This window comes from Balaenoptera musculus, chromosome 8 (genome assembly GCF_009873245.2).
Source record: "Balaenoptera musculus isolate JJ_BM4_2016_0621 chromosome 8, mBalMus1.pri.v3, whole genome shotgun sequence".
Classification (NCBI taxonomy): Eukaryota; Metazoa; Chordata; class Mammalia; order Artiodactyla; family Balaenopteridae; genus Balaenoptera; species Balaenoptera musculus.
The window spans coordinates 99526519-99536902 of record NC_045792.1 but is presented as its reverse complement, the minus strand read 5'-3'; the positions used below and the strand labels follow the sequence as shown (position 1 = coordinate 99536902).

The 10384-nt window shown below is 55.9% G+C and overlaps 1 protein-coding gene across 1 annotated transcript; it reads right to left on the bottom strand.

The window, feature by feature from the left end:
• Positions 1-1772: 1772 nt before the first annotated feature.
• Positions 1773-10139, bottom strand: MS4A15 (membrane spanning 4-domains A15). Its single transcript, XM_036862590.1, has 6 exons — positions 9903-10139; positions 7229-7351; positions 5405-5461; positions 3318-3410; positions 2825-2938; positions 1773-1889 (listed from the first exon to the last, which is right to left on the bottom strand). The coding sequence occupies exons 1-6, from the start codon at positions 10125-10127 to the stop codon at positions 1773-1775; spliced, it is 729 nt and encodes a 242-aa protein (XP_036718485.1). The 5' UTR covers positions 10128-10139.
• Between the last annotated feature and the right edge of the window lie 245 nt (positions 10140-10384).

Genomic DNA, 10384 nt, shown 5'->3' with positions numbered 1-10384 from the left:
AGCCTTCTCTTCCTCCTTTTTCTCCCTTCCTCCCTCCCCTTTCTAAACTTCTCCCCTCAGCTCAGAAATGTCTCTAATCTCCTCTCTGTGTGGCAGTTAAACTGTTCTTAAACCCACAAACACATTTCCCCCAACTCTATACTGTGTGTTCTTAAACTCTCAGCTCTAGGTCCTCAAGTCCTGGCTCTTGATTTTGAAAGCCAAATTCTGTTGTGACGCCCACCCAACTCTGCACGAGCATGACCCCAGGAGGGAGTGCCTCCTTAAAGGGGGCTTTGCTTGCCCCACCCTTGTCCCAGCTCTGTGGCTCACTGGTACTTAGCCACCTAGCTGACTACACTCCTTTGGGAAGACCTCATGGAAGGGGCAACATTAACATAGGGTTTTGAGGGAGGAGCAGGAGTTTGTTAGATGAAGAAGCGGGGTGCTGAGGAATACAGCCCTGTCCCAGTCTTCGGGCTGAAGAAATGGGGGAGAGAGGGGAATAGGTTGGTGGCAAGCACTTGGGTTTGGACTTTGGGGAGCCATGTGGTAAGAGCATGAACTCTGACATCAGATGGAACTGAGTTCAAATCCCAGCATTGTGCCTTACTAGCTTGGTGGCCTTGGGCACATGATTTAATCTCTTCAAGCTTCCATGTCTTCAGTGGTAGAGTGGGGACATGAATGCCTGCTTAGTGGGGCTCAGGTGGGGACAGAACAAGGGTAAGGATAACACCACACAGAGCCCAGCGCCCAGAGATGCCCTTTTGCTGTGACAATGGGACAGTTACCCAGGTCCTCTGATAAGTATGCGATGACTCTTTCTAGCCCCCAAGGTTAAAAAAAACGTCATTGCTATGAGACCAGATCAAATTTTAAGCACAGTTTATTTCCCTCTGTGGTATGGATGAGAGAAGCCACCTGCAAGGGCCTCTGAATACCAGGTGGAGGTGTCCCCTGGGCCCAGAGACCCAGCCCCACTCATGGTACCTTCAGAGGCAGCCTTCTCCTCAGGCTAGGGGGTGAGGGTGGGAGCACTGAGAGCCCCAGGGAGGTCCTGAGCCTCCCAGGGGTAGGGGTCACCACCGCTGTGCACCTGTAGATGCTGCCCAGGATGCCGTGCGCTGGACTCAGCCCTCCCCTGCAACCTCCGCAGCCCTGGGGGGTGGGCAGGCCTGAGTGAATAGGGCCTCCAAACGTTTCCCAGAGGCAGGGGAGCTGGAAGGGTCTTAAATGTCATCTGGTTCAACCTTTAGTTTCCAGGCAGGAAAACTGAGGCCCAAAGACGGAGCAGCAGATTACAAGGGACAGAGCCGGTCCTACGGCCCGGAGACCCGAAGCCAAGCCACTGCCAGCTGTGTGACCTCTGCAGCTGGACTCAGGACTCCTTACTGGAGGGTTCTGCGCTCTGAGCTTAACGACCGTCCCAAGGCCTGAGGGCCAGGGCGGCCCTTGAACCCGTCTCCCTGTGAGGCCAGGGTTTCCACGAACGAGGAGAGAGAAATTCAGAGCAGCACATGGGGGTGTTTCCTGATAGTGACGGCGCTCGACAGGGCAGAAGGACACACACCCTTGACATCAGCTAGCTTTTTAAGGAAATAAACCACTGCGGGAAATGTGTGGGACAGACATCCTCAGGGTCTCCACTCGGTGCCACACCATGTGAGGATTGGGGCCGAGGGCCGCCCCAAGATTAACGAGGTGGGGGTGGGGAGAGGCCGGCCTCGGGATGGCGCGGGTGGGGGGGTGGAGGGGAGGGGAGGCGGTACTCCAACCCCCAGAGCGGCCATCTACTCGGACGACTCCTTGGGCATATATGCCACGTTATCATAGGCGGGGGGCGGAGAGGCTGCGGGGCTGGGGATATTGAAGTCTGTGCTGAAGGTATTTGGCAGGAAAATCACAGGCTGCAAAGAATAAGAAAACAAACCCAGGCAATCCTAGAGGCTCGGGCGCCTTCTTGGAGCTGTTGCAATAGTGCCCTCTTGTGGGTGTTCTGAGAACAGCACCCTAGTAGTGAATGCCGCAAGTCTGAATTGACCCCACTCGTAAGTTCACCTAATATTCCAAAAAATATTTACTGGGGCCAACTATGACCCGGGCGTTGGGGGTACAGCAGTGAACAAAACAGACATAAGTCTCATTTCTCTACGAACTACGATTCTGGTGTTCTTTGTCTCTGGCCAGCCCTGCACTGGTTCAAGGCCTGGATACCATAGCACCCGCCTTCTAGCGTCTTCCCTGCCTCCAGCCCCGCCTCTCCGCCCCGCCACCCCCTGCATTGGACAAACCCTCTGGATTGATTTCCCTGAGCCCCGCTCTACTCCCCCTCCCCTCTGAGCTTACACTCCTCTGCTCAGACTTTCAACAGCCTCACGTCCCATTTTGCACAAGTCCACCTCCTAAGCGGCACCCCTACGCTGTGGCCCGCATTTTCCCGCGGAGGAGGACTTTACTCCAACTCGTTCCCTTGCCACGAAGGCCCTCCTCCATCGCCTCTCTGTCTGCACTGTCCTCCAGTTTGGGGGAAACTAAGGTCAATTCCCACCCGAGTCATGCTGCCCTTTCTGATGTCCACGTCTCCCTCATGGCCCGTGAACTTCTGGAGGGTCCCACTCATCCTTGGACAACGCTCCCCCTCGTCCCCTGCGCCTGCCTTCCAAGGCTCTGCGTCCAGGGGCACAAGGCAACGGGTCCCTTGGTGCTGGCGCCTCCCTGTGGCCACGAGGAAAACAGTCCCACCTTCCCGCGGAAACTCCTTTGGGTCCCCCGATGTAGGAATGGCGAGCTCATTGCAAGCGCAGTGGCCCCAGGTGGGGGTAGGCAGGGGTGAGGCACTCACCGCGTGGGCTTGGGCGCGGGCGGCTTGGCACCCGAAGTGGGTGGCAATGACCGCGATGAAAAACTCCAGGATGGTGAAGATGGTAAGCACGGCCAGGTAGCCCCTGCCCACGTCCTGGGGACCAAAAGCCACCGTCAAGGCAAGCCGAGAATTCTAGAATAGAGGAGGAAAGGGAGCCCAGAGCGAGCTAGAATAAGGTGCCCAAGGTCACACAGCCAGCCGATGGCAGAGCTGGAGCCGGATCCAGTTGCCCTGCAGCCCGTCCCGTGCCCTCCCCTGCACTCTGGGCTGCCTCTCCGTTGTCCCCACGCCCATCCCTGGGGTAGGGTCTTGGGGTCCATATACTCATGGGGTCTCTTGGGATTGGCAGGCCCTGGCGAGGCCCAGGCCCCCAAGCCTCCTGGTGCTGCAAAGTCTCTCCCCGCCCCCTCCTGGATGTGGCTGTATCCTCCTCCAAGTTTTCCCACTCCTTGGGGAGCGTCAGACAACACACCCAGTTAGTGACGCCAAAATCCATGAGCAGAATGGCCGTCCCGGCAAAGGCCGCCATGACGCTGAGAATGTTGGTCCCCAGGCTGCTCCTCACCTGCAGAGGAAAGGAGCAGAGGCGAGAGGCAGGAGCAGGAGACGGGACGGGAGGCGACAGCTCTCCTCCCCCCCTCCCCAGCCTCCTATACCAGGCCTCCCGCCGCCAAGGGGCAATGTCCTCACACTCGTGCCCATGCCTGCGTTCTTGTTGACTTTCTTTCCTCCTATCCTTCCCTGGGACTTCAGGAGAAAAGGCCCTGCTGCCCCCTTCCCCACCCCCCCCCACCCCTGCCCCTTACCTTCCGTCGTCTTCTTGGAAGCTGCTGGCAAGGGGGCACGACCACCTCCCTGGGTGGGGTTTGCAGAAGCTCCTTACCCACCCAATACTCTGCCCCTCCGCCCCAGGCCGAGCACCCTGCAGGCGCAGGGGTGGGGGGAGACCCTCTGCTGTGGACGCTGAGGTTGGGAGAGGTGTTGGGGTCAGTTCCACGTGGTCCCAGGCAGGGGCCGGCACTGCAGACCCTGGCGGGGCACCAGGCAGGGGAGAGGCAGGTGCTGTGAGCCTGAGTTCGGTGGGCCAAGCCCTCACTGGGAGGCCTAGGGGCAAGGGGATACCTGGGTGGTCCAGGCGACCACTCAGGGGTCACCCTCCCTATGTTGCCAGAACCCGATGCTCTTTTGACCCAGTAGCTGAAGACCTCTGGTTAAACAGCCCTGGCCTTAAAGCGGGGAACAATCATGGGTGGGCCGGGGACTGCAGGACCTGCTCAGGCTCAAAGACTCCGACTCCTTTTTGCGAGGAGGTCACTGAGACCAGAGCAGCCTCACAGGAAATCAATTAATTGATGAATTAATCCAGCAAACTTCTATTGAGCATCTGCTGCCAGCCAGGCACTGTCCAAGGTGCTGTGAGCACGTGGCAGAGTAAGTCAGCTCTCCCCCTGCCAGACTTTACAGCCTAGGGGGACATGGGTTTGATACCGAGGGTCCCCTGCGTCCAGTCCTGTCCTGCTATAATCCATTCTCCACCCAGCACCCAGCAGCTCTCAGGAGTGTACATAGGGCAACGATTCGTCTCCTTCAACCCTCAGTGGCCTCCCACTGCCCTTAAACTCCAGACTCCGCATCCATCTCTGAGTCACCTCCCTGCCTCTCCCTCTGAGCTCAGCCCCTCCTACTCTGCCCCTTGTTTGCTGTAATCCGGTGTCCTGGACCCTTCTCCATCCTCTGATGCCCAGGCTCTTCCCCGTCTCATCTCCCAGCCTGGGATACTCTTCCCCAGGCTCTTCCATGGCTGCTGCCCTCTGAGCAATGAGCTCAGCGACACCTGCTCAGGGACTGCAGACCGTCCTAGCTGAGTGGAACCACTCACATTATCCGGGTGCTTTGTTCAGCACTTTTCACTCTCTGTAATGACCTTATTTGTTAGTCTGGTTTTTGGGTGTCTTACCAGACACCAGAATGTAAGCTCCACGAGGGCAGGGACTTGACTCTGGTGCGATGCTCGACACCCTCATGTCCAAAGCCTCCATTGCCCCCCACCCCCTCACCGGTGCCCACAGAAGGCATTGAGCCATCGGCGATGTGGACTCAGCACATCTCTCCATCTAATTTCTTTCCACTTTTCTTCCCAGACCTTTGCCCTGATCAAATAGAACCACACATGGTTTCCATGGCAACCCTGCCCATGGCCTCTCTTTGCATCCTCATGCTTTTCCTTCAGTATTTCTCAGTCCTACCTGCCCACCAAGGCCCAGCTTCAGCAGGGCTTTTTGCCTCTTCCCTTTCTCTGGATGACCATGAACACTTTGTCTGTGGACGCTCACTTTCTGCCCCGTAGTGCATTTTGAAAGTGCATCTTGGTTCCTCCTCTCCCGTAGGTAGAGCAGGGTCTGTGCCTGGCCGTCTGGGCGTTGTCCCGCGCCTGGCCCCCAGCAGGCCCCCAGGAAATGCTCGCTGAAGGAGCCAGATGAGTGAGCATCTTTGGAAGCAGAGCAGAGTGGAGCCCGGCAGTGGCCCCACCCTTGCCCCAGGTCCCCTGTTCAGACTTACCAGGCAGCTGGTGTGGTTCTTCTCGGCTGCCACTGAGAGGGACCCCGAGATGATGAACTGTGTGGGGAAGCGGGGACCCCGGTGAGGCTTTGGCCGGGACACTGGGCAGGGCACACCATGCCTGGTGCTGTCGAGACCATGGGTCTCAGGGAGAAGCCAGCAGCCTCCTGGCTTCCACCTTCTCTGCCTCCTGGCCAGGCACTTGGAATCTCTCTGTGAGGGTGTCCCCTGGTTGCTAGGGGCCCCTGTCCAGGGAACTAGGGCCGTGGCTTGCAAGGTGAATGTTTTCATTGACATCGTATCATCAGAGCCTTGTAAGGAAGGCATTGTTCCTTTAAACATTCACTCATCAAACATTTCCTGAGCAGCAAGGATATGCCAAGATGGTAGCAGAGTTGAGTAAGACAGACAAGATCGCTGCCCTCACGGGGCTTCTATTCTAACTGGGGGAGACGGACACTTAGCAAATAAACGATCAAGAAGTATGGTGATAGTGACAGGAGTTGTAAGGAATCACCGGGGGCTACTTGAGGTGGGGTGGTCAGGTAAGGCCTCTCTGAGCAGAGATGCAAATGAAAGGATACAGGGCTTGTGATGATTTGCGGTGGGTGGGGAGTGGGCGGGGCCGGCTTGGAGGCTGCCCTCCAAAGATGGCTCCCAGTGAACCCTGTGGCACAGTGCCCATGCCCTCGGCACTTGCCTCCAACAGTGACCCTGGGCGGGTCCTGCGACTGGCTTAGCTGAGAGATGCAGCGGAGTGTTGCCGGGCCAGCTCTGGGCCTAACGCTTAGAAGGCCCAGCAGCTTCCGTGTTTGCACTCAGCTGCAGGCTGGGGAGACCACGGGGACGGATCACTCGGAGAGGCCAGCAGGAGGCTGGAGAAGGCTAGGGGGGGCCCTGGGATTACACGGAGACAGAGAGGACCAGGAAGGGGCCACCACAGCTGTCCAGGTGGAGGTGGGGAGACGTGGACAGTTTTAAGCTCTGCTTGGGAGGGCGAGCTGACAGGACCTGCTGGTGGAGTGGGTGTGGAATGGGAAAAGAGAAGGGTCTAGGGTGACTTGGGATGTTTTAGCTCTGGCAACTGGACGGATGCTGCAGAATTAAGGCTTGGTAATTGGCTCCCACATGTGTTAGTGCTTGAGTCCCTCAAACTATGGGGTAGGTGGGGCCAGAACTATGGACCCGATTTTTAGATGAGGAAGCTGAGGCTGAGATGGAGTGACTTGCCTCGGGGACTCCTGATAACACACGGTGGATCTGGGATTCAGACCACTTGGCCTGGCCCCAAAATCTGTTCTCCCCCGGGGGCGCTGGGAGGCTCAGGTGCAGACGGGGACCTTGTAATTGCTGAAGTGCTCTCTTCGTCTTGGGCATCATAACCGTGCCCTCCCCTGATTCTGCAGCAGGGGTGGGTGGCCAGGCTATTTGTCAGAGAGCTGGTCGGACTCCCAGGGAACAGAGCTCATGGTGGGCTGGGGCCCAGGAGAGGAGCTGATGGGTTTCTGCAGCCCAGGGTTTGGATTCGGGTTGAGGCGTGTAACCACGGTAACAAGGTGGTTATTGCCCTTATCCCCTGCCCTCCTCCCCTTCATCCCATGCTTTTTGCGAGCCTGCTCTGTGCTAGGCTCTTTGCTGGGAACTTTTCATACACAGGAGTGGGGTCTGGGTCAGGGTATGATTAGGGTTTGCAGTTCGGAGTTAGAGTTAAGCTCAGGCCCCCACCTAGGGGCGGCTGTGTCTAGAAGGATGTGGTGGGGGGGTGGGGCGGTGGGGGGGAGAAATGAGCCTGGGAACAGCTCCCTGGATGGCCCCGGCACTCACGCAGGCTCCTCCCCAGAAGGGGACGCCGCCTTCGATGAAGAGCATCCCCACGTGGCCGCGGCGGACCATGAGCAGCACGCTGCCGAAGCCCAGGTGGATGAGGCCGATGAGGATCTGGACCGTCTGCGGGGAGCGGGCGGTGGCTCAGCCAGGCGGGCGGGGCGGGCTCCACACCGCCCCCTGCCGGCCGCGGAGGAGAGCGTGGCAGGGCCCTGCGCTCTCGCAGCGAACCGTCGGCGACTGGGAAATAAACTCAAGGTTCCATTCTTTTAAGGAGACGTCATTATAACAACCGTAAAAGACAGTTTTAAGAAGGAAAGCCAGCAGCCCACGGCCTTCGGGACCCACCCTTCTGTTACCATGTCTCCACGGGTTTGCTTTTTGCTCTGACCCACGGATCTCAAGCATCCTCTGCGTTGCTACCTGGTTTTCCTAACCCTGGTTTCCTGAGCAGCAGGTACAGCATTCCCTGTACTGAATGCCTCACCTTTTCCTTCCTCACCCCCATGCAGCCTGCACAGATATCTCCTTAGGCATCTTTCTCATCTGAGTGTCTGTTATTGATTCATCCCAGCCATGTGCTGGAGCTGCCTCCTACCAGCTGGAATCTGGACTTGGGTTTCACATTAATTAATTAATTAATTAATTAAAAGGGGGTGGTTTACCAGTGCCGCACTGATCCATTCTCAGAAGTGGGATGGTTTTCCCAAGGCTGGGAACATGTGGGCTTCTGGTACTTGCTGCCACATTTCTTTCCAAATGTTTTTGGTTAACAACAGAATTCTAGAACTGAGTGGAAAGGGACACTGGAGGCCCCTGATTTCAACCTCTTCCTAATCCAGGAGCCCTTTCCAGCTCCTGACTTCTAAACAGACGCCCTCAGTGACGAGGTGCTCACTACCTCTCAAACCACTGTGGTCCATTTATGGGCAGTTCAGACTGTGGAGTGGTATTCTGGGGGTCACGTGGAATATTCTTCCTAACATGAAGGCCAAGAATTTGTATATTTAAAGGCAGACCCCTTGAATCTTCTCTTTCTTTCTCTCCTCAGTTGCATGACCTCCATCTTTTCAGCTTCCTTATGGGACATTATGTGCCAGCTGCCGGTGCTGCTTTCCTTCTCAGTGGGTCCTTCCCCTGCTACTGGACCACCACTGCTACTCCAGTTACTCCTAAAAGACACCTGCTGCCACTTACCAAATGCCTGTCTACACTAAGCAACGTGCTGGGTGTTTTATAGACATTATCCCATTTAACCCTAATATGACAAGGTAGATATCCTAATTTTGGAGATGAGGAAACTGAGGTTCGGAGATGTTCAGTAACTTCTCCGAGGTCTCCCAGCGATGAAGTGGCAGGCCAGCTAACTCTAAAGCCAGTGTTCTCCCTGGGTGACACTCCCTAAGACCTATCTACAGTTTCTACTTTTTATATTTTTCAGCAGTTTACATTTGTCTCACCGAAGTTCTCTGGAGGTCACTGTTTCCCAGAGTCTGCTCTGAGGCTTCAGGCCTCCAGCAATGGATACTCCATCTTTGTCCACTGCCCCTAGTCCCTTCCTGCACCAGTGGGCTTGCTGCAGCCTTAACTGTAGAATCCTAAATTCCAGCACGTTCAAGCCCGAGATCCTGAGTGCTCAGAGCAGTGGGGCTGGAAGTAGAACTTTACAGTCAGGGCATCCTAGGGTACAGGATGCCACTTACCAGCTGTGTGGCCTTGGGCCAGTGACTTAGCGTTGACCAGCCTCGGCTCCCTAATCTGTCCAATGGGAACTATGATCCCTGAGTCACAAGTGGTGATGAGACTCTAAGGAGACAATGCGTGCAAATTCCTTGGTTAGTGCATGCATGCACCTCTCGTGGGCACTCGGTAAATGAGAGCTGTTTTCATTGTCCTCATCATCACCACCACCATCATCATCACCATCATCACCACCACCATCATGATCACCACCATCATAATCACCACCATCATCACCACTTAAGCCATGTTTTCATCTTCTATTGGACAAACTGAGGCCAAAGGACAAACCGAAGACACCCTATATGTATATATTGATGAATATGTCTGCCTGTCTATCTATCTATTATCTATCTACTGTGTAACATTTGTTTCCCTCCGAGAGATCAATATCTCAAGGCCGTCTGAGATTGGAAAAGACCTTAGAGGCATCTTGGACTGTCAGCCCTGCAGGAGCCAGGAGCTGGCCCTGGTTACCACTTCAGCTTCCTCTCATCTCCCTTCTTCCTCTGCTCATTACATTCCAGCCATGTCCACTTTCTCTTTCGTCCTTGAACAAGCCACCTCAGGGCATTTGCACTTGCTGTTTCCTCTACCTGATAAGCCCATGTCCCCAGATCTCACTTGGCTGGCTTCAGCCCAACATCTAGATTTTTAGCTTCAATGTCATCTCCCCAGAGAGACCTCTCTGTCCACCTTTGCTAGTGTTGCCCCTTCACGGTCATTTTCGACTCCATTGTCTTATTTGGAGTGATCTCAGTTATTTGTTCATTGGTTTACTCTCTGATGAGAAGGGTCCTTGTCTGCCTGGTGCATGACTGCATCCTCAAGTCCTCACTAAGTATCTTTTGACACCTGCTCCCTCTCCAGGGTGCATGAGTACTCCCTCCCTGCCCAGCACCTATGCCTTGGGTGGTCAGAGAGCTGTTCTTACCCCTAAAGCCTTGGGCTCTCCTGTCAGGAATGTCTCCACAGGCTGCAGGTCGAGCGGCTGGGTGGCCCGTGGCGTCTGCGCCCCCAGCGGTGGCTCCTCGAACTGCATGATCCCGGGAGGCTGGCACAGGGAGGTGGGCAGAATGGCTGGGGGTGGGCGGAGGCCACTGGCGTTGCTGGGTGGGATGACGACAAACACCCCATTGCTGGTGGGAGCTGCGGACATCGTGCTCAGAGAGCCTGGGAGACAAAGGCTCTGGAGATAATAATGATAACAATGTTGGTTACACATCTGCATAATCGATTTTCAGTTTATGAACAACCTGCCTACCTACCCCTGCTCACTGCAGCCCCCTGAGGATGGGACCAAAATCTCTGCTTAATGAGGAAGGGAAGCTTCACTCAGAGAAGTGAAGGGATGTCAGAGGTCAAGGTGAGGCAAGGCCAAGACTTGAATTCAGTCTTTCTGACCCTAGAAGCCAC